The sequence below is a fragment of the Copadichromis virginalis genome, linkage group LG22 (assembly GCF_057382275.1).
Source record: "Copadichromis virginalis isolate Kocher_CV1m ecotype Utaka linkage group LG22, C_Virginalis_male_GT1.1, whole genome shotgun sequence".
Classification (NCBI taxonomy): Eukaryota; Metazoa; Chordata; class Actinopteri; order Cichliformes; family Cichlidae; genus Copadichromis; species Copadichromis virginalis.
Genome location: NC_140638.1, coordinates 33,438,390 through 33,463,273, shown reverse-complemented (window position 1 = coordinate 33,463,273; position 24,884 = coordinate 33,438,390). Strand labels below are relative to the sequence as shown.

General features: G+C 39.5%; 1 protein-coding gene across 6 annotated transcripts; it reads right to left on the bottom strand.

Moving 5' to 3' along the window:
• Positions 1-494: 494 nt before the first annotated feature.
• On the bottom strand, positions 495-22,467 carry atat1 (alpha tubulin acetyltransferase 1). 6 transcript variants are annotated; one of them, XM_085446849.1, is made up of 13 exons: positions 22,076-22,467; positions 21,096-21,156; positions 16,119-16,210; positions 15,810-15,867; positions 15,578-15,691; positions 15,290-15,391; positions 13,782-13,827; positions 10,888-10,933; positions 7,050-7,124; positions 6,092-6,305; positions 4,239-4,324; positions 2,996-3,077; positions 2,160-2,339 (listed from the first exon to the last, which is right to left on the bottom strand). In XM_085446849.1, the coding sequence occupies exons 1-13, from the start codon at positions 22,165-22,167 to the stop codon at positions 2,235-2,237; spliced, it is 1,173 nt and encodes a 390-aa protein (XP_085302975.1). In that variant the 5' UTR covers positions 22,168-22,467; the 3' UTR covers positions 2,160-2,234. The 6 variants fall into 6 exon arrangements, with proteins under 6 accessions (XP_085302973.1, XP_085302972.1, XP_085302971.1 ...); XM_085446847.1 differs by lacking the exon at positions 2,996-3,077 and having other exon boundaries at positions 495-2,339; positions 22,076-22,465; XM_085446846.1 differs by lacking the exon at positions 10,888-10,933 and having other exon boundaries at positions 495-2,339; positions 22,076-22,464.
• Positions 22,468-24,884: the final 2,417 nt, after the last annotated feature.

Genomic DNA, 24,884 nt, shown 5'->3' with positions numbered 1-24,884 from the left:
TTTACAGGTGCCAATTAATAAGTTTTTTTTTAATATTGTACAGCATAGAAAGGATGTTTCTGTGAATTCTGTGACATGAAGTCGTCAGTGCCAGTGAAATAGCAGCACTAATGTGAATCAATGCCAGGGGCCTCTTAGCTTTAATGATCTTCCTTAAGTAACAAGGTAAAAAATGGCCCTCTCCCTCTGGATTTTGAGGATGGTTCATCTAAAAAAGTACCTCAAACAAATCCAGGAATTCATGGGACCAGTGGGGAATTGTGTTTAAAAAGAAAACAGTCCTGTTAACATTCCCGCCTTGTCTTCCTCTGGCAGTTTCCACTGTGTACATTCCAGTAATTCTGTGTCTTCCATCTGCTGATACTGTATGAATGATCATACTGCGCCTCCACCCCGGGTTTGGAAGCATTGTTCAAACACAATGTATAATATGAATTCTAGCTTTTTCTCATTTGGCTTAATTTATTCAGAAAAGACTAAGTGACATATAAATCCCAGATTCTGCTTCTTTTAAGTAGGACCTCCAAAGCAGACTGACTCAACTAAAACAAAACAACAAAAAACAATCAAACAGAGAAGTTATAAGTTCAGTTAAACCCAGGTAACAGGTTTTGGCATTAGGGTTTAAGCCCATTCTGACTGTTGGAATACTAAAGTTCATGGAAGTGTAAAAATGACAAAATAAGGATATATCGTGGTGTATTTTGGCTTTATGGACCATTCTAACTAAAGTTTACATTACAGCAAAAATGTGTAAACTTTCTACCCAATTTGTTTTCAGTTCTGTCTGAAAAACCTAAAAATATATGTTTTGTCTCACAAACATTTCCATTATTTAATGAAACTCCGGTTAGTGGAAAGTTGCAGGAAGCTCTGTCCATGGGAGACTTCTTTAAGTCCAAAATAAATCAAAATGTTTTGCTTGATTTCTCCACAAATACACCGTTTCTGTTCTTTTTTAATTGTTTGATTTTTGAACAAATATTAAAAATGACTAATTGTCTATTTCTGTGCTTTGCACTTGTGGATGACCTGTACCATTAGCACCCAGAGCAGTCTACAGACTGTGTTTGCATGTTTAAGGATTTATTTTCTTACTTGCAAGATCTGAAAAACACCAACATGGGTTATGAGTTATCATTTTAAATACTGCCTGACACACATTACCCTGAGGGAATCTCATAAGTACACATGGTCTGATGTACTATCTACCCTGTCACCACATCTGAACCCGGTCAAACAGGGGAGAATTTGGATTGATGTGTTACACACTCAACTCCATAACCATCAAATCTTTTGGAAGACTGATACAGATCCATCTTTCCAGAGACTTGGAAAATCAATGCCAGGGTACATTGAAGCAAGTAACCTGTCTGTACATCATGTCGTTATGTTACAGTCTGTGGCTGCATGTAGCTGTTACACATGTGCAAAACAGAAATGGAAAATTAAGAGTAGGCTACTGTATCACTCTTTTTAAATATTTGCTAAAAAATGCAACAACCCAAATGTGATAAACTGAAAGTGTATCATGCTATTATCCCATCAACCAAGATCACGTTAGTAACCTTTGTCTTATGCAATGTTTCCCTGAATTTATACAACAAAATAAGTGAACCTAACAACGCTCAGTGCGAAGGCTACTAAGATGAAAAACCTACCTGAGTTAGCTGGACCTGTCTTGCCAGTAACACCACTGACTTAATGGGCCAATTATTCAATTAGCAAGGATGCAGCCAGTCTGACTTCAACGGAAAACTGCTCCACATTTAGTTCATCTTATCCAGTTGCAGTTGACTAGAAAAGATGAGCTAGTTGACAGCTGAAGAACTCGTTTGGGAAACCAACTAAGGCAGCCATTATAATAGCCTTTCTAAAACCAGAAAGACTGGAAGTGTATTTTTTCTGAACTGAACTTTGGCACTTAAACTTCACAAAGAAATTGTTGCATCGTGGGCTCTCAAACACTCAAAAGTCGGCTCAAACATGTCTGAAAGCCTTTTAGGCATCAACATTTTGATAATGTTTAAAGTCTGTAATCGTCACACATTCACCAGGGCCGGGTGCTCCTGTATTCCTGCTTCTGCTTCACCCACTGGGCAGTGTAGCAGTGCACCCCCACAGCCCATGACCTGTCTTCAACTCTGTCACTCTCCCACAACAGAGGTCTCTGGTTGCCTGCTGGAAGCTGTGAACTGTCCAGAACCTTCATCTCCTCTTCAGAACGACGGGATTCAGGATCTGCGCCCAGGTGTGTTTCTCTCCTGTCTAAAGAGGTAGTGCTGCTTATGCAGTCCTTCTTGGATGTAGAGAGAGGTGGAAGCAAGACAGGCCAGTTCCTGTGTGAACGGGGAGTTGGTAAAAAGGTCAAAGTAAGGGCAGATATGAAACTGAACATTGCTCTTATCCGATTTCTTCATATCTATGGTTGTGTGTGAGGGCTGCTGTCACTCTGCTACCCACATGATGATTATATGTCACACTGTCTCATCAGCTACTCTTGTTATTGTGTTATTTGAGGAAGACAACTTTAACACTGCACCCACAATGTGAAATATCTGTACAACTTTGCTCAAAGCTGCTAAAAGCTCTGGTCGCCTGCGCGTAGATTCTTATAGTCCATTAAGGAATTGAAGAGGCTCAGAAAGTCTTCAGATCTTTTTCCCTCATCATACTGATTATTGTGTTGCCAACAATAATCAGATGTAGCATTTAATCCATGTGTCACCATGAATTTAATATTACATCAATAAGCTAATAGGAAAGTCTGGAGATGTGGTTGCATATCTGGTGCATAAAACATGTTCTGAGCATTTTAGAGAAACGGTCCATCATAGTCATCCGTCTGCTGGGATGTAATTCCAATTGAGGCATTTTTGTAATTGTGACAACATTTTGAGGTGTTTCAACCCCACATCTGCACACTAAACCTCCTCATTTTCTTTTTTAATGCCTGCTAACCTCTAAAACAATTGGTGGATCAATGTGTGAATACCTGTTTTGTTGTGAGTGAATACTGTATCCCAATGTGTATGACTGATCCCCTACTGCTCTCAGACCTGAGGTGGCACATGGTGCTAACATGTGAGGAAAGGGAACAGATGAATAATAAAAAATAAAAATGAGAAATTGATGAAACACAGTTTTCCATAAAAAGAATATTTCTTATAATCTGCATTTTTGCTTTAGCAACAACATGACTGCGCTGACTTAACAACAGTGGCCCAATGCTCAGTGCTCTGAGAGCAAACATTCATAATAATGAAAGAAACATTTTACATGTAGACTGTCTAACACTTCAAAACCCAGTTGTGTGTTATGTCTGACAACCACAACTGGGTCAGTGTTTTAATCAGAGCTTAAGATCAATTTAAACCCAAGTGATATTCATGGACACAGTAACTGTGACGAACATGCTCCTCTGCAGTGTGGGGTGGTTCTCGTAAGAGCCAATTTGCTTTACTTAAAGAACCCAGTAACTTTCTTACAAGGATTACCTCTCAAGTGGATACATTCTAAGTGTTGACTACATGAACATAGTAACAACAGTGTACAAACCTGTGATCAAAGGAAACTGACTTCTCTGATGAATCTACTATATATGAAATACATTTCAGTTTCATTTTGCCCAAACAATAGAAAGGAATAAATAAAAGTCATTTAGTAATCAAGGTGTACGTCCAAACTTTGAAGCAGTCTTTTATCTGCCATAGTCTTCAATCAATATTTTGCAATGCTAAAAAAAGTTCAGCCCAGCGTATCATACTGGACATCGTGATCAGAGTGCATTGGATTAGAGTTTGTGGCTATCAGTCAGTGGCTGATGAGTTACGATTATCCTGTCACACAACCACATTTCCAGAGAGGTTGGCTAAATAAGAACAGAAACCAGTGATTTGCTAAATATTTACATTTTCTATTTATTGAAATAAAAAAATAAATAAAAAAATAAAAAATTGGATAAAAAAAAAATGTTGACAAAATTTTAAATGTAAAATGTAATACCTGCAACAAAAACACTGGGCCAGGTACAGATTTAACACTAAGCTAGATTATGCATTCGTTTAACAACATCAAAACATTTGGGATGCGTGAAAGTGTTATTGTTGTTATTGCGTTTATACTGTTTTCATATAAACATTGTATAGAATGTAGATTAAATTAATGTAATTTACATGAATTTACATCCAAGCATGATGTGGTTTTTAACTGCCATCAACACCTCTACAAAACCTCACCTGGAGAGCATCTGTGCAGCAGTCCAACAGCTCTGGTGTCCATGTGTCGACTGTACAAGTTGCATCTCGCAACTAGACCCTGTTGGCTACTGGAGACGTAGCAAAAGCCAGCAAGGATGATGAGAAGAAAATCAAATAAGATGGAGAGCAAGGCAGAGAAAGGAGAGAAGACAGGCACATGTTTGGATGGAAGAAAGAAAAAAGAAAAAAGAAATGACATAATTACACAACTCAAAATATAACAAACTGAAAAAATGCATGGTATACTGTTGAAATAAAACACACAAAAAAAGAAGAATGGAAATAAGACTCGCAGCCTTAATTTACAATATCCTGTTTAAGTATCATTTCTGTGTGTGACAAAATGCAATTTCACAAGAGCAGTTTTGTGGCAGGTTGTTTAATGAGTTCTAAAAAAGTCAAGCAGATAAGACACGGCCATCAAGTTCCAGTCTGTCGTGCTGATAACAAGAAGGCCAAAAGGAGTTTGTTCTCTCCTCATTTGAGTTGAATAACTATTCTAGCAACAACAGACTCCCCATTCATAAGACAAAAACAGGCTATTTATTGAGCTAAGACACATCAGCCATTCCTTTGAAGGGAAGGAACAGGCTGGTCAATGAAAGCCTAGCTGAGATCTATTAAGGGAACTATTGATGACAGAAAGACGAGCCAGAATCAATCAGAGGGACAAAATAAATGGAGCACAATGGGTGACGAAAAAAGGGGAAAGAGAAGAGAAAGAAGGAGAGAATGAAAGGAGTCGGTCAGCAAAATAATTACAAATTACAGGAAAACTGGAGCCACTAATCACTACAGTGAGAGATCTGGACCTTGTTCTACTCAGAACAACAGTATCTGACTAGTTTTGCTGCTGGTCTTAGTGGCCACTTTAACCATGCATTCAAGAGTACACATACAATTTATATAACTTTACACAACTATTAGTGCTATTAACATACCACTTACACTTATTTATTATATTCATATTATATATATGACCCATTTATGTATAAAGCACCTATAACAGTGTTGTATCTACACAGAACCGACAAAAACAGACAAATGTGAATAAAACAACAGAACAACAGATTCACAGATAAAACAGCATTTATTAGCATTTTTGAGGCCATTTATTAAACTAGCCTAAAAAACTACCTACAGCAGATGAACAGCATCTGAAAGTTGGAACCTGAAAGAGGAATTTGGCCTTTTAATTGCACCATCTATGTAAACCTCATCAGAAATGGTCTCAGCCGCGACTAACCTAAAAACAGCTGGCCAAGCTGGAGGTGGCAGAGGTGAAGATGTTAAGATTTTCATTGGCAGAGACCAGAATGAACAGGATTAAATATTAGTATATCAGAGCGGATTGGAGAAAAGGTTAGAGGGGTTGAGACGATTTGGGCATGTTCAGAGGACGGACAGTGGACATACTGGACAAAGGATGTTGAAAATAGAGCCGCTAGGCAGGAGGAAAATAGGAAGACTTTAGAGGAAGTCTATGAATTTAGTCAAGGATGGCGTGCACAGGGTTCGTGTGACAGAAAAAGATGCTAGTGTTAGGATGACATAAAGGCGGTCCATGTAAACAACTGACTGTGGGAATGACAACGGTGTAATCCTGCTTCGTCTAAACCGGGCACCCTCTACACAGGTGGAACAACATTTGCAGATTGTCTGCTAAGTGTTTCTTCTCACAGATCCAGCTTTTCTTTGTTACTGAGGCTGAAACTGTGGGCAAATTTCATTTGCAGTAACTGACCTTGACATGATGTTAAGATGTGTAAAATATAGATTTCCATAATGCAGTTGCAGGTGAATTTTACAGAAAGAAGTGCGTTACTTCTTACCTGGTGCGTCTTGCTCTGCAGCGGTCGCTGAGAGGTGACTGTGGGCTCTGGTTCCTGTTGCAACCAGGGGAAGAAGTTGGAGTGACTCGAGGGGGTGCCCTGCTGGGGGAGCATCCCACGCTGAGGGATTTGGACCACTGGGAGGCCACCGAGCGCTGGGGGGAGTGGGGAGGAGCAAACGGCCAAGGAAGACTCTTCTGCTCCTGGCGAACAGCTAGACAGAAAAAAATATGTACATACTAATAGCACTAATTGAGAGCATCATATTTTATAGGCTCTGTGCTTGGTAAAAGCTCACCTTTAAACCCCCCCCCCCAAAAAAAAAAAACAAAACAAAACAAAAACAACAACAATTTTATAACATTTTTCAAACTTTGGAAAGCCATAAAAGAAGCCTTGCTCCTTGGCTACAAATATCAGCTTACAGAGATTCAAGGTTCTTGAATTTGCACTTTTAGCTGGTTCATCTTCTACCCATAGCCATCATTATGTGTAAGACTGGAGACTAACATTTATATTTTCAACTGATAATCATATCACAATGCAGTTCAAGCCATGTTAAGGAGTAACACAAAGTTACAAGGAAGTTAAGTAACAAAATGCATTACTTTTAGACAAGTAATGTGTAATACATTACTTTTTTGAGTGTCACCGCTAACATGCTATAACCTACAATTTACTCTGCATTTGCTGAGTTAGTGTATAAGATTTTTATTGGTATTACGTGTTCTGGTCTATAGAGGAAGATCAGCTCCAGTCCATTCTTCAATGTTCAGACTTACCATAAAAGGATTTGTGGAAGCTTTTTTCCAGCACATTTTTGTTTATTTCCACAGTTTATATCAGTGTTACCGACAAGGGAAACAAGTGCTTTCTTATGACCGTGTACTTGGAATAGAGTCTTAATGTTTAATGTCAACACTTGGTTATGGCAAAGTGGCACTATGTGACTGTTTACCTTCTCTCTCCATTAAAGAGTAAGGCTTGATCTCTCCGTCTGGCTTTTTTGGGGGAACCTTTCTCAACTGGGCCGCTGCAGAGGAGAACAAACTCAGAGCAGAGGCAGAAGAGGAACACGAGTCGATCACCCCACCCGTCTCCTTACAGCACAGCCCCACATACTGTCCTTCATAAGCTCTGTATGGAAGACCAAAACTGTCTATATTATAAATAACACATTCATTTCATGAGTGCCAAGTTTCACTAGTAGTTAGTCATTATGAGAAGTGAAGACATGCTTCATCAAAAACCTGTCCATTATGTGTCCAACCATTCTTTCTTTATTCATACTGCACCCCCCCCCCTCCAAACAGCTGGGCGCGACCCCCACTTTGGGAACCACAGCCTTACAGGTCCCTCTTCTGTAATATGCTGACATATATTACATGTATCCATGGCATACATAACACTTGTGCCAAGCGGTTTGCAGTTACATTTCTAAACAGGTGAACTTTAGACTGCAGTGCATATGCATGATACATCAGACAAATCTGATGCTGTAAACTAGCTGATTCTTATGACTGACTGGTCAGTGGGTGACTCTAAAAAATACCAAAAATGGAAAAGTGAGTTGGAATGTTAAAAGGTAGGAAAACTACCTTTTAATTTATGTAACTTTTTTAAAAATTAATATTACATAATAATTTAATGGCATTTTGATTTATTCATTTAGTCAGACAGTTGTGCTCCTCCATACATTTAAACAATGTTTCCTCTGAAAGAACTATTTCTACTTTATCTTACAAGATAGTGTTGTGTCTGTGAAAGGGAGGATCCACTGTCAAACAGAATTCATATATTGATGCTGACAAAACCAGCAGCTCAGACGAGTGAAATATTCTCTCCAAAAATCAATGCAGACTGTTCCTGACATGATTGTTTTGGACGTCAATAAATATATAAAATTTATATACAGTGGAACCCCGACTTACGAAATTAATTCGTTCCAGAGGGTCTTTCGTAAGTCAAAATTTTCGTCGAAGCACCTTTTTCCATCGCCTTTTGAGTGAGGCGATGCTGGCTGAAGACGAAGTTCTAGGTGGAGGCTGAAGAAAGCATACGTAGGCATGCATACATATGTACGTGTACATGTACATAACATTATGGAATTTAATTCTAAACTTTAAAACTAAAACTTACATTTACGTTAATTAATGCATGTACGTACACTGTGCAATGATAATTATTTAACATTTTTTTAAACTCGCTCATTATGAATCAACGATAGGCTACTTGCAAAAGAAAAGCACATGAAATAGCGCACTGCAACAACAATACGTCTTTCACGTGGAACAGCGAAACGGATTTTGCAAACGGATTTTGTTACACGGGCATTTTGTCGTACTGCAGGCAAAAATATTGCCGTTAAGTGCCTTCGTAATTTGAATTTTTCGTTAAATGGGGTCTTCGTAAGCCGGGGTTCCACTGTATTTGATTCAGCCAGGCAAAGTCTTGTTTTTGTTCTGTTACCTGAGCAGTCTGAGTTAGCCAGAATCCAATATTTAAATTTTGTTTTTTATTTGCAAGTCTGTTTTTAGCCTACTCATGCTGTTTTAACTATAAAGACAATTCTTTCAGGTACCTTTGGCACAAAAAGAGCACATCTCTGGTTGAAAGGATTGGTAGCCTCTGTATAAGACTCGTCATAATAACAACAAGACATTTTATACATTCACTTCTTTATAATCACTTTGTGCCCAATTTTTATGTAAATCACAACATGTTAGCTTTTGTATAATTTTCCAATGCTCGTCTAAACGGAGCGGCACGCGGTGGAAAAACATGGTTTCCTTGGATTCAGCTAATCCTGAAACCTATATTCACGTTTGTGTCAGTTTATTAATTCCTTTGAGTGTCCTATGCTGGGCATACAAATGCAGCTTAAGGAAGGTAATGTATTAGTGGTTCTGTGCTATCAACTTCTATGTCAAAGACTATTAATTAAATTTGGTAATTTGAGGCAGATGAGCGTCAACTATCAACAGGGGGCACAATACAAAACTATGTTACTACCATGAAGCTCAAAAAGGTCAAAAGTGTTTCTTAAAATGATTTTTGCTTGGCATCTCGTCCTGTTCTACACTATAAAGCCATCCTAATGATGTCAGAGGTAAACAAAATGCAGTATAAAGAGGCTACCAATCTTCCTAACCATGATCTTACTGCTCGCAGTCATTACAATAATGTAGTCATACAACACACTTTAGCTGTTTTTAACAAAGTGACACATTGGAGGTTCAGGAAACAAGCAGGTATCAAGTGGTCTGTGGAGTTTAGGAGTGGTATACAGGGTGTGGATTTCTCTCTGCAGTTCTCTGAAACCCAGGAATGTAGGTTCAATATATGACATGATACATCACACATGCCATATACTGTACCAATGTAGCAAGGAGATAAAGTAGGGGAAATAATGATTTAATCCCCTGTTGAATTTGTAAGTTTGCTCACTTACAAAAAAATGAACAGTCTCTAAATATTATAGAAATTTCACTTTAATGTAGAAAGGAATGATATCAAGCAAAAAAGCACAGCTGCCCACAGAATCAGTTTCTTCCATTCAAACTTCTCCACCACCAGCAACACCAAAGAGCTGTCAAAGGATGTCAGGGACAAGACCGTAGACCTGCACAAGGTTGGAATGGTAGATCATAATCAAGAGGTTTGGTGAGAAGGTGACAGCTGTTGGTATGAGCTCAGTCATACCAACATCAATCTCAGTCTGCTCCCATTTTGGAACTCCATGCAGGATGACTGTAAGCTAATAAAGTCCAAAACTCCACAGCAGGCGCTTGTTAATGATCTGAAAGCAGTTTGGAGCACAGTCACCAAAAACACAATTAGTAAAACACTACGCCCTAATGGACTGAACTCTTGCTGCACCCGCAAGAGCGCCTGCCACAAGAAGGCGCACATACAGGTCTGTCTTAAGTTTGCCAGTGAACATCTAAATGACTCAGAGAAGGCTTGAGATAAAGTACTATCATCAGGAGCCAAAGCTGATTTCTCCGGCATTAACTCGACCCGCCATGCTTGAAGAAAGAGAAATGCTGAATATGACTTAAAGAACACCATCCCCACAGTCAAGCATGGAAGAGAAAATATTATGTTTTTCTGCAATGGAACAATTTTACCACATACTGTAAAATCTAGGACAAAAAGACCTTCTCCCAGACAGAACACTAATACTGTCATTGTCGCTTCTGTCATTGTCACTGTCAAGTCATTGTCTCAGCATGCTAATGAAACAAAACATAAGTTCCCCTGTTCCAAGAAGAAGTAGAGCACATTCAGATAATGCCTAGTGAAACTCCAGACTTCGGTTTTATAGAAAATCTGTGGAAGGAGCTGTCAAGTGGCAGCAAAAAACTTTCTGTAAAGAGGAGTGGGCCAAAATGTGTGCAAACCTGGTGACCAACTACAAGAAATGCCTTACCGCTGTGCTCGCAAACAAGGGATTCTCCACCAAGTAATAAATCAAGTTTAGCTTGGGAATCCAATACTTTTTTCACTCAATGGCCTAAAAATTAATTTTCTCTTGTGTAATTTTTCTGTATTTTTGGTTGATCTTCAGTCTCTCCGTCAAAGTGAATCTACCATTAAGACTGTTCATTTCTTTGTAAATGAGCAAACCTAAAAGTTCATTAGGGGATTAAATGATTATTTTCCTCACTGTATTTACACTGATGGGAAAGCTAACCTGAAACGTAAGCACTGACGTGTGAAGTTATACTAATTATGGGACAGAGGAATGGGACCAAGATGTATGAGGGGGAAAAAAAAGAAAGAACAGTCCTTACAAAAAGCTGTACACCCTCTGATCCCTCAGAGGAGAAGAGGTTGACCCTGGGAGAGTTTGATGAAACAAAATATTTTGGAACTGGAATGAAAGCACTGCAGCACTCTTTTTGGGTTGAGTGCCACGTTTAAACTTGCATATCTAAAGGTTCTTATATACTCATTGTAAAAGGAAAGCTGACAGCCAAGCAATTCTATATCAGTGGAGAACCAATTCCAACAGTCTTAGAGAAGCCCATAAAGAGCCTGGGACGGTGGTATAATGCAGACCTCAATGATACGTGGCAACTAGAACAACTAAGGCAGAACTTGGCTGATGACCTCAAGCGGATTAACAACACTGCACTCCCAGGGAAAATGAAGCTCTGGTGCTTCCAGTTTGGGTTATTACACAGACTACTGTGGCCGCTGACAATGTACGAGGTCTCACTCAATCATGCCAATCGACTAGAGAGGCTAGTGAGCTCCTACGTTAAGAAGTGGCTTGGACTTCCCAAATGCCTCAGCAGCATTGGACTCTACAGCGACGGGATACTGTCATTGCCTATCCCTAGCCTGGTTGAGGAGGCTTGAGATCTCACTGGGTGAATTGGGAGAGTGTGGAAAAGAGGAAACTCTTATGGAGTGAAATCTGGGGCATGGAGTCTAATAGACTAAGTTTCATCATCCGAGCGACATATGATGTGCTACCTTCCCCAATAAATCTGCAGCTGTGGTTTGGAAAGGACCCATCCTGCCCCCTTTGTACAGTCCCAGCAACACTCAAGCACATCTTGGTTGGTCTAGCCTTACTCAGGGCTGATAAATATGGAGACACAACCAGGTCCTCAGGTGTCTAGCAGAGAAAGTTGTGTGCAAAAGAAAATCCATCAAAGCTCAACCTTTCACGAACCAAGAGGAGCGTCAGTTTTCATCAACATTTGTCCGGGAAGGAGACAAGCTGAGGACAAGCCCCTCAACCCCAGACCTGGGCCCGCTGAAGGTTGCTAGGGATTGGCAGATGCAAGTGGACTTGGATCAGAGGCTAATTTTTCCCACAGAGATCGTAACAACAACTTTGCCACCAGACCTCGTCCTTTAGTCTAACCCCCCAAAACTTGCGTACGTCACTGAGCTGACGGTACCATGGGAGGAAGCAATTGAGGAAGTGTTTGAGCGTAAGAAGCTGCGGTATGCCAACTTGGCAGCTGAGGCAGAGGACAGAGGCTGGAAGATCAAGGTGCGCCCGGTGGAAGTGGGGTGCAGGGTCTTTGTTGCCAGTACAACAGCAAAGCTGCTTAGAGAGATTAGGATCAGAGGACAGGCGCAACGGCAGGCTATAAGAGAACTAGCTAACACTGCTGAGAGGACCAGTCACTGGCTATGGCTAAAAAGGGCTGACATCACTTGGGCCGCTAAGGCAGTCAGCTAACCGCGAGAGAAAAGAAATATTCCGCTCTTCTCCCCTCTACTCTTCTTCCCTTTTCTGGGAGACAGTGGGGAGGTAGAGCGTACAGCCCGATCCGGCGGGGAGGTGTGGGAAGCCAGATCAGGCGCCCCCTTCTGGCTCTCCTCTCTCCTATCTTGTCCCTTTTGTCTCTATCACCTTTTCTATCCCTTTGAAGATGTTAGGCTCCATAAATGCTGAAGAGGTAAGTATTATTTCTCAGTTGCAGTGAATAGATAAAAAATAAACTGTAGGAAACTAAACAGAAGAAAGAAGAAGAGAAATAACAAGTTAACATAAACCAGTGACACACTCCAGAGCCTGATCAACCCTGGCAGGGCCTCCTTGGATGAGGGTGTCTAGTGATAATGGCCGAAACACCCGATGAATCAAAGGTCCACTACTGACGATGTGTACCAAATTTTAAAATGATAAACTAGATCAGATCTCTAATCCCTAAACCTAACCAAGGAAAGAAAATGGCAGATTAGCCTGGGTAAAAGACCGAAAGTTGAGGCACACAACGATGCGTGCTGCTGGCAAAGTTTCTGGGCCGCCTTTCCTCATAACAGCCATCACTCAAGAGTCTCTCCATCTAAAGCAATGCATTATCAGGGACTGTAACATCTAGTCCTTTTTACTGAATCATTGATGCATGCTCAATCATCCAGGTAAGGAAATCCCCAGAAGCTGATTATGTTCATCTGTATGTAGCATTTCCATAGGAGAAATGTTTCATTACTCATCCAAGTGACTTCTTCAACCGCAGCTGATTGGGGAAACCTGCAGTCAGTGGTGCTAGTTTCAGTCATTATGCAAATGCTGTTTAAGGTTGGAGAAACCTGCAGTCAGGTGAGATTGATGAAGACACTTGGATGAGCGACGAAATGATTCCCCCACTGGAAACGCTTATATAGTGCGTTTCTATTCTACCTGAGCACCCAAAGCACTCTATGCAGCTTCTCTTGTTCATCTGGTCACACAAGCACATATTCATACATCAATCGATGAATCACAAAACAAGTTGGGGTTAGTATCTTGTCTAAGAATATTTGGCACACAGAGTGGGGCAGTCAGGGATTGAACCACCAACCTTCCAATTAGTAGATGACCTGCTCTACCCACTGAATCTACTGCAGGTGGCTTTTTTTCTTCCACAAAGACACATGTGACAAAACTTTGTGTGTTTACTTTGTGTCTAAGCACCTGTTTACTTTAAAACTACTAGATGTAGTGTGTTAAGTATTATATAACTGAACTCATACTGTTCTTATACTGAACCACCAGTGTTGATTAACATATCCAGAAATATCAAGAATGCTAAGAAAACACAGGCTTCACCAGTAAGAATGTCATTTTTGGAGCTGCTTGTTGGAAGACACCTTATAACTTATGTTAACACAAAGCAGATATAATTTAATAATCGCTTGCAGAACCACAGCAATGGGATCAAAGTGGCAAAAAAGTTACCTGCTCTGTTGAGGAAGAAGCCTTCAAAAACCACAAAGTTATTGACCTGGACAGAATAATAAGAAAACAGATCACTAAAATTTCTTATGAAGTTAACTAGGTAAGTAGATAACCATCTGTGTCCTGACAGCCCCTGCATTTCCAGTCTTAGTGGTGTGTCCACCAATAACATCCCTACACTGTAACCTATGATGTAACCTGATATGCAACTCCTGAGAAAAGTAATTGCAGGTCAGGTTGACACAATTGGCAACAATTTTGAATGGGTTGGTCAGCACTGTCAATTCCTCCTGTGCATTTCCAGCTACTTTTTCAACGCAGTTTTATAATTTATCAGTAAGAGAATAACAATCACAGTCTCAGTGTAAGGAATAATAATGATAGCATCAATATAAGGACTCACAAATGTCAGAAAATTCCTGGTGAGAGATGAAACTACCTGAGTGAGGGAATGCACAAAAAAGTGGAAAAACTAGAGGGACAAATAGGTTTGCCCCCAAAAAACTGATCACATCAACAAGCAAGAAGCTAGGAAGGAATTTCTTTTCTGTCTGTTGGCTGCATATGAAACTTTGGGAGATGACCCAATGATACTATACCAGCAAAAATGCGGGCAGCAATGTCCGCCACTTACAGTTACGTTATAGTCTCTAAAAGGTCTAAATCAGGCCTTTGTAATTTCCTCATTTGAACTTACAACTCATCTCATACGTAGTCTTTTGGGATCCAAGTGTGTAACTAGTGTTGTCTAGCTTATATTCTGTATACATCTTTTAGGTCCATCTCACTGTGTTCCTTCTGATGTCAGTGCATGCACAGGTGTCACCACTTTTCAAATCAGGGATTTCCTGATTTTTTTTAATGTTTAGGAAGATTGAGAGTAGTAATTAGTTGATAATGTCAATTTCTATGAATGGAATCCAGTATAGAAACTCTTGTTTGATCTTTGGCATGAAACGGCAAAACTAAATTTCATTAAAAACACATGAAAAGCAGGCTGATAACTCCCCCTTTGTCAGATGAGTTACATGTATATTTTTACTGGAACCCTACTGTTTAAATTCAAGTAATGCAAATACTGTAAGGTGATATAATTTTGACTAATTTGAATTGTACATTGGATGTTTTTGTCTTGTGCTGGCACTGTTTTTCTTATTTTGGACCCTTCTCTTCTCAGTCAGTTTCTTATCTAAATTTACCTTGTCCTAAGATGTAAAGCTATTAACTGATTATATTATATAAACAGGGGGTACCCTGTCTTCCCAGAAATTCCACTACAGATAAACTTGTAAACAACCATTTATTTTACAATAGAGAAGTAGCAGTATTAAAAATAGCCAAAATTGAAGAGAAAGAGGAGGGAGCAAGATTAGCCTAATTATAGCCATGATAACAAGCGAAGCCCCACTAAAAGTCAAATGAAAAACTACAGGGTTTTCTTTTGCTCTCCAGAGGTAATAAAGATTTGCTTTAAAAAGTGTAATGACTGTGTGAAGTGCAGCCCGTACCTGAGGAACACTCTGCGTGAGGCAGTAATGCTTTGCCAGGAAAGACAGGAATTTAGGTGAAGGCCTGTCATAAGCCATCAGCACTGGCTCTAAATTCTTGTGCTACAGGTGGGAGATGGAGAAAGACAGAGAAACAAAAACATGCAATTACCAATAAACACACATAGCAATGACCTGCAATACTAATGTCATCATTTTAGGTACCACTATCACATCATTCCAGTTTTTAGCTCTTTTTGTGAAAGGTCTGTTTCAGATGATTTCAGGGATTCCTAAAGTATTCTCTACCTGTAGCATGAAGTTAAATAGCTCAAGCCCATAGCCATTTCGCTGCAGGTTCTCTGCTATGTAAAAATCCAAAACACAGAGTGGTTCTGCCTCTACGTGCACACCCTGCCGGTCCTGTGGAGGAAATATAGCAAGCATACCTGAAAAGCCTTTCAGAAAGTCAAATACAGATCACAGCAAGGCCGAAAGGAAAGAAGTTAAAAGGAAATTAAAAAAAATATAAGTGACTCACCAGCAAAAATAACTTCTTGTAGCCAACCTTCAGAAATCCCCCAACCACACCACGTCCCCTGCAGTTAGGAGACAGGAATAGGGGTTAGTTTGACTTGGCAATGAGTAATACAAATATCTACTGAGGTGAGCTCCTGTGATATACATTAAAAACAGTGTCTTTTATGTCTCAATGCTACAGTACATGATTTGTCATTTCAACATGACTCATCTGACCAGGTCCCGCTGGAAAACACCAACTCAGTCAATCCAGAGAGAAACAGAGAAGCTGAATAATAAGTGAAAGCTGAGGAAGGGATATGAGATGTACCCGCTGCTCTCTCCATTCTTAAGAAGATAGAGCTGATGCTTCTGGGTCTGCAGCTTGGAAGCACTTGTTATAGGTGCTGTGAGCTGTTGGGCCTGAGGGAAAAAAGAATGGGAATCTTAAAAACAGAAACAGATGTCGTTGGATTTTGTCAGTTGAGCTGACACCATTCTTTGCAGACATCAATGTCAAAGTTCAAGTTGAAAGCTATACATACACACTACCAGTCAAACATTTTGACACACCTATTCATTTAACCAGGCTCGGAGAGGAGGGGGGGGGGGGGGGGGGGCATCTGCCTTGACCGGTAGGATTCAGGGTCACCTGATCCATCCACCTGAACTTTAGGAAAAAGTTTTAAGCCTAATCTTAAAAGTAGAAATAGTGTCTGTCTCCCAAAACCCAAAGTGAAAGCTGGTTCCACAGAGGAGGGGCCTGAAAACTGAAGGTTCTGCCTAACAGTCTACTTTTAAATACTATTAGAACCACAGGTAATCCTGTAGTCAGACAGCGAAGTGCTCTAATTGGGTTATATGGTACTATAAAGTCATTAAGATAAGATGGGGTCTGATTATCTTGTATGTGAGGAGGAGGAGGAGGATTTTGAATTCAATTAATTTATGTATTTATTGGAACTTTTTCAGCGTCACTCCAAGATAGGACATTTCTGATTTCAGAGATATTGCACAAATCGAAGAAAGCAGTCCTACACATTTGTTTAATATGTGGATTGAAGGACATATCCAGGTCAAAAATGACTCACAGTGTTACTGGAGGCCAAAGTAATGCCATCGAGAATAAGTATCTGGTTAGATACCATATTTCTAGGAATTTTAGGGCCAAATACAATAACTTCAGATTTATCTGAATATAGAAGCAAAAAGTTAGAGGTCATCCAGGTCTTTATGTCTTTAAGACATTCCTGCAGTTTAACTCATTGGTGTGTGTTATCTGGCTTCATGGACAGATAGAGCTGGGTGTCATCTGCATAGCAGTGTAAATGTATGCTATGTCTTCTAATGATGCTGCCTAAGGGAAGCATGTATAATGTAAACAGAATTGGTCCTAGCACTGAACCCTGTGGAACTCCATAATTAACCTCAGTGTGTGAAGAGGACTCTCCATTTACATGCACAAACTGGAGTCTATTAGATAGATATGATACAAACCACTGCAGTGCAGTACCTGTAATACCTACAGCATGTTCTAATCGCTCTAATAGGATATTATGGTCAACAGTATCGAACGCTGCACTGACGTCTAGCAGGACAAGCACAGAGATGAGTCCACTGTCAGAGGCCATAAGAAGATCATTTGTAACCTTCACTAAAGCTGTTTCTGTGCTGTGGTACATAGCCGATTATTAGAGATAGGTTGATCATATTTAAGATCGAAGAATTAATTAATGGCAGGACTTCTTTGAGCAGTCTTGTAGGAATGGGGTCTAAAAGACACGTTGATGGTTCGGCAGAGGCATTTACTGAAGTTAGCTCATAAAGATCGATTGGAGAAAAAGAGTCTAAATAAATATCAGTGGTACTGAAAGTAGCTGTAGATAATGCTACAGCTGTGAGATGATTATGAGCATTTTTTTCTCTAGTGGTTAAAACTGTATTTGTGAAGAAATTCATCAAGTCATTAATAGTTAACATTAAAGGGATGGTTGGCTCAACGGTGCTCTGACTTTTTGTCAGCCTGGCTACAGTGCAGTAAAGAAACCTGGGGTTGTTCTTATTTTCTTCTATGTGTTTGTCTAGTCTCGTCTAACTCTAACTCTAACCCTCAAAGAGTTTCCCAGTCTTGTTCTCTAAATCCTAAAGAATTATGGATTTCATCAACTGGTCCTGTAATGGAATTGACACTCTGCGGAGACGTTTGCTGCCGGATACTCGATGGTCAGTTGCGTCGTGTGTCTGGCGACACTCTCGATGGAGGACAATGAACAACATCTACCAATTTGAAACCATGATAACAGAGTTCGGGCTGATTGGAGCTGGCTTGGACCTGGTTTATCGAAGAACAGGAAGCGGCTACAGCTGTTCAAGATCCCATAAGGCTGGCCGACATGATAGCTGATTGGCTGCGAGTACTCAGACTGTGTTTTGAACGCAATATGGATAAGATCTTGGAGAAGAACAACGGGAATTGAGAGAACTGGTGACCAGTGATGGACATTAGACCAACTGTAAAAATTGGATGCAGTTGTTCGCACTAAACCCAAACATTCACGATCTTCACTCATGCGGCTCCCCTGGCGCCAGCTGAAGGCCTGCCAAGGTTGAAGCTGACTGGAACAACAAATTCTTCCCATGATAACAGGATTGTTGTCAGAACTCTTTGCCCCTCCTTCAAGGCCACCTGGGTCCACTGGAGACTGTTGACTGATGCTTAACCGGGCGTGGTGACACGCACGAAACATGTACACTGATACGCCCTCACTATCACCCTCCCTACCCCGGATCCAACGCATCCTCCCAGCCGATGTGGACACCGGATCAGCTGGAGGCGTAATCGAAGATTGCAGCGGTCCCAGATCAGCTGTACACACTGGAATACTCTCCCATGTTGCTTGTCTGTGTTTTATTGTGCTATGGTGTGTTGATATCTGTGCATTCCTGTATTATCCTTTTGTTTTACACCTAGCCTGACCTGTCTCCCCAATGTGATGTTTGTATTGTATGTACGGTTGGCAAGGTCTGTCATCTCGGTTGTGGGCAACTGCAACTGACAAATAAAGGCTATCTCATCATCATCTCATCTCATCTACAGTGATGAAATTTACTCCCCACTACTGTGTAATCATTATTGTCAATTATTATTATTATTATTATTATTATTATTATTATTATCATCATCATCATCATCATCATCATCATCAGTAATTGTTATTAGGAAAACATCAGACAAGAGAGGCTTTTTGGGAAACACTGTTAAATGTTCAGTTTCTATGCCATGTGTTAAAACAAGATCTAGAGTGTGATTAAAGTGTTGGGTGGGTTCTTTCACATTTTGAAAGAAGCCAGTTGAGTCCAATAACAGATTAAATGTCAAGGCTTTCCTTTGGATGTTAAAATCACCTGCAATAATCATTTTATCCGAGAGGAGTACTAAATCGGATAAAAAGTCTGCGAAATCAGACAGAAACTCCGTGTAAGGCCCAGGAGGACAATGGTTTATAACAAATAAGACTGTTTTTTGAGTTGTCCAGCTAGGGTGGACAAGGCTAAGCATCCGGCTTTCAAATCAATTAAATCTTGGTCTTTGGTTGATTAATGGTGTGGAAGTTTGCTGTGGCCTCTGCTTCAAGAATGCTGATAGTTAGTATGACTCAGTGTTGATTCATTTAAACTAAATGTCCACAGACAACATCAAAACAAAAAGAAGGAAACAGAAAATTGCGCAAAAACAAAAACAAAAAAACCCCCAAAAACATAAAATCATCTTTGAAGATCTGTGAAAATCACAAAATCAATTTCAGGAACATACCTATTATGTAATAATACATAAAGTCTTGGAATAACATTCACATTTTTATAACTCCCCAAATTTTGCATTAGAGAACAATTTCAACTAATTTAAAGAGAAAATTTCTGTCATACCATTCCAGTGGTGGATGCTTAGATTTAAATTACATGTCAGCATACCAGCAAGCCAACCCTCTAAGCCAAATACTGAAGCTTCACACTTCTTTGTATGCTTTCCCCCCTATTGTATCATGTCAAAATGAGCAGATCTGCTTCTAAAGATGCTCATATCTGACACAGACACTGCCTCTTACCCCCATTTGCTCTACAAACCTTCTGTTTGGGCAGCCAGTCAGATGGAAGCTGTCCTAAAGGGACTGTTGGCCTTAACAAAAAACAAAGTACAGGAGCTAAACAAAGGATGAACTATGAACTGAGTGGCCATAATGGAGATTATTGTGAAAAGTGAATCAAAGCAGCAAAGCGAAACTACTTTAGTGGGTAAAAGAATGAAACTATCTAGTTAGACATTACCATATTTATTCCCTTTTAAGAGTCACATAAGACAAGAGAGAGTGCATAAAAAAAGACCACTGACACCAGACACAATGTGAGTTGGGTGTCAACTAAGTATGCAAATGAGGCATTCGGATTCCAATTCCTGCTGCTACTCATCCTTAGTAAACAAAATATGTACAATGGACAATGCACAGCTATAACAGATGGAAGAATGATCAGGCCTTACAGTGTATGCGAATGATGGGTGCTTTCAACAAAATAATACTTTCAGTCATCCAGCAAAATTCATACTGGACTTGCTTTAAAACACTTAAGTAAAATGATGATATTGTGACCAAAACTGCATAATTACAATTCCATTAAATATATGAGGGCGTGAACTGGGTTATTGTTCTTGATTGGAAATGGGAGCTTCTCTAATCCATCTGCTTGCACTTACCTGAATCTGATCTGAAATATAGAGTCAATAACACACAGACTGGCTGAAACAAACATTACAGCAGAATGCTTTTTCTGTATTAATACACTCATTATCTGCTATTGAGTGACATAAGTGAATTTAGTGTTTCAGTTAACAGTCACATAAGATTATTTCATGTCCCAACTGAACTGGAAAACACAGCTCAAGAAATACTGAAGGTAACATAAATAGCAATATTTCGATGTCACCAATCAACTATGCATTGTGATTTTGACTGGACATGCCAGGCGATACACTGCGATGTTACTTCAGTAGACAGTGTACACACAAACATAAAAGTTTGACTTGTGGGTTGACTTGTTTAGAAGATGATAGTGTAAAGAAATTCATAAAGAGCTGACATTAGCTTGTTCTAAAAATAAAAAAAGGAAAGCAGCTGTTCAGAGCAGTCTGAATCCTGAGCTTTTGACTAAAAGGAAAATAGTAACATACATATGGCAGATAATAAAAATAGCAGAATATTCCCTTTTGACATGTGTCTTTACACAGAAAAGTAAGCAGACTACACAGACTCACCTTTGCTGAGGCCCTCCCAAGTTCATCAATAACTGTGGCTATGTGAGCTTGAAGATCTGGCCTGCAAAGAAATCGCAGAGCAGAATATTATTAGATAAGAGGCTCATTTTCACTTTTTATATTCCAGACACTCTACCTCTTTCTCACAGTACATCTAAATGCAGGATACCAGATGGCCCACAGGCATGATAAAAGTCTGTTTCCCTGCCTAAACAGGCCACTTCTGTTCATTCATGTTTATTTTTTCTAAAAAAAAAGGGGGGCAGTGTCCCTGACTCCTTGCTTTTTCACATAGGGCCAGATAGATCAGCCCAAGAGGTCACAGATTTGTCATTTATGTTCTATTTGCATTATACATGGTTCTGCTTACAGTTGAGGTCAGATGTTTACATACATCCATTATAGGCATGTCATGATGTAGAATGTGACTTGTAGTCTGAAGACATCTGACTTGTCAAAAAGAGCAGTCATTAAGACCAGTCACATCCTGGCAAGCTTAAGCCTTAGTGCACCTTGTGTGGGGCACACTGCTGAACAACTAAGCAATTTCCTGTCATCTGACGGTGATAGTTTCCCAAATACTTGTACTTATGTGCAATTGTTTGACTTGGTGATCTCAGAATCTGCAGTTGTTTAGACATGGCTCCAACAGATCTTCCCAACTTGTGTAAATCTACAATTCTTTCTTCTTTACTGAGATCCCTGGGGTCCAATGAGTGCTGTCAATCAAATCTTTCTTATGGAGGAAAAGTGGGACTCAATTATGATCACCAATGAAAAGTCAATAAGCCTTGGCCGTGTAAACTTAAAAAGATATTGTAGCACCACATTAGAATATTTAAGTAAGTTTAAGTACATATTTGAGCCTGTATGTATATTTGTGGTATTGTGCTATGTAAGCCTGAATTGAAAACCTGAACTGAACCGAGTGTCTGACTGTAAAATACTATCAAAAGGATTCGAAAACCTTTGAAACTTGCCTTCCTGCAGATTTGCGGCCTGCAACCAAGGTCTGGTCCAAGACAGAGATCCTCTCGGAGAATAATTGGTTTATGTCAAAAGGAAACTCCATAGTAAAAACTGGCAAGGCAGCTATGATGTTATCAAACTGGCTAAAGCTAGCTAACGGTGCACGGCCACTCTCCTACTGTCTAACGAAGATAGCTTGTTAGTGCAAAGGCATCAGAGCTCACTGATAATAGCCCCAGAACAACGCTTCGAAATTGCACTCACAGAATTTGAGAGATACTACATATTGCTCTAATAGTTTCAAATACAAACACTTGCTATATACATGGTGACTGCAGCTCTATTGTGTCTGTATGACTACGGCTCAGTCACTCCCTGGCAACATGAACCGTAATATCTGTAAAAGACGTTGTTGTCAATCTGATGTACACACACTGAGCTCATTTAAGCCGAAAAAACGTGTTTGAAGATTCCCAAGAAAAGGTGAAAGAAAGGGTGAAGACAAATTGCGTGATAATCACATTACATGTAAGCGTTTTATCGTTATTAAAATTGTGGGGGAGTAGTTTCTCTCAGGTTTACGGTAAATTGACGAGGCAGAAAGAGGTTAAAGTCATTTGATAGCCTGATTTATTTTACAGATAGTACCTGCAAAAAATCTGTACGACTGATGAAAAATAATATACAGAATCACTTTATAATGAAAAATAATATATTTACAATTCCTATTAATTGGTTTATCAATCTAACTTTTGCGTTTGCAGCATATTATCAGTCTCAAATATGTAATGGCAACTGATTCTACAGAGAGAGACAAAACTGTAATATAACAACATATTGTAATGTAATATTTTAATGACTTTAAAAAACCCCACATATGTATTTATTATGGATTTTCTATAATCAATCAAAATTACACACAGGTTCAGATATACACATACTCATGGTAGTGTTTGCATACCCTCGTTTTTGCTGCCTTATCTGTGGCAGCTGTGTTGCTTTCAGACTGTATTATATGTTAACTATTAGATTAATATTATATTTTTTGTCTTCCTTTGTAAAACTAGCTCCTTTGTTGCCTGTAGATTTATTCTTATTAATGCTTGGTCAGCTCTTGCTAAAGGTGCCCATTTCATACGAATGGGTTTGTACCTACATTATGAAATCCTTACTGACTTAATAAGCTGATGACCACAGTGGTTATTTTGACTGGAATAAGTGAAATCAGATTATACCCTGGATCTGTTGAAGTTGCTTTGAAACTGACTTAGGTAAAACTCTTTGTTAGTCTGTTAAGATCTAGTTGTCAAAACCTAGACATGTATTTAAATAGTGCAACAAATAAATAATTAACCAGCCACTCTTTTACCTTGATGGAAAGCATCATGAGGTCAAGAACAAGGCCCATAGGAGGCATAGCTAGAGATGGACAAGGTGGCGGTGTTAAGATTTCCATTGGGAGTGTCCAGGAGGGACAGGATATAAATAGAAGTATATAAGAAGGAAATGCTACATGGTTTCAGAGAAGAACACATAAAACCTGCACTTCAACAGTATTATAGTGGTTATTACATTAATAGCGTCTTAATTGGGACTGCTATTTTTTGAGCCACTAATTTATGTTTCTCTTAGCAGAATATTAGGAATGGAATTCTCAAATGATGGATGAGCAGCATGATTTAGTGCAGGCGCAGCAATGTCGTCCTCTACTGACATTACATTTGCATTGACAGAACTGGCATTAGTAGATGAGATGTACTGTCAAAAGACAAAGTCATCTATGCTCCAATAATCAACAACAGGGTTAGTATAACATTTTCTGAGGAGCTAAAGATTGTAAATGGTACTTGTCAAGGAAGTACCTTGTAAATGTTCAGAGTGGGAAAAGAGTTCTTGTCATCTGGAAATAAGGAAGAAATCTTGTGTATATGTTCTACTAAATTCAAAAGGCTTTGCAGAATGTGGGCTAATGATTGGGTTTTAAAATATCCACTGATTAAAAAAGGAAAAGAAAGGAAAAGACCTGACCTGATGTTTGCCAGACAAACATCTAAAATATGTGAAAAGAACCTTGAGTAAGCCAAGTAGTTTGAATTTCTTGAAATGTGGCTAAATGAGAGAATGATTGATGGAGAACAGAACAGCATTTTATTAATCAGAAACAGAAACTACAAATATGTTTATAAATGAACGATGGCAAAGCTTATGGAAAAACGAGCAAGTCTTACTTCACATGATCACTTCACAATACAGCAGAAAGAAATGCCCGTCTTGGATAATAATAACAGTAGATGGCAGCATTGTGCCACTGAGTCGCCTAGTCTGCCCAATCCAAAGGAGCAGAAGCGCAACGACGACGTAAACCTCAGTTCTCACGAGACTCTGCGTGATCCAACATGGCTACGACCTGTTTGTGGAACGTAAACAAAGTACTGAGCCAACTACATCTCTCTCTACATTATAAAGGTTTCAACCCCGAGGAGCTGGACTATTATATCGATTCCTACTCCGAACAATTATTCACAATGATAAAGAACGAAAACTAACGGAGCCGCTCGTAACCCGACTCCATCATCAAAACGACCACTGGACTCATTCACCAACTCAACAACCCAGAAGCAGCTGAATGAAGTACAAATACTTTTTTCAACTTTGTTATTTTCCAACTTTCTGTGAATGGTCCTTGATCTCTCTCGGTCCTTGATTAATGGTCATGACAATTTGTATATTAATTATCATGAAATTGATGTCACGGTCCATTGTGTATTCAGTGGTGCTAGTTTCAGTCATTATGCAAATCTGCTGTTTACAAGGCTGGGG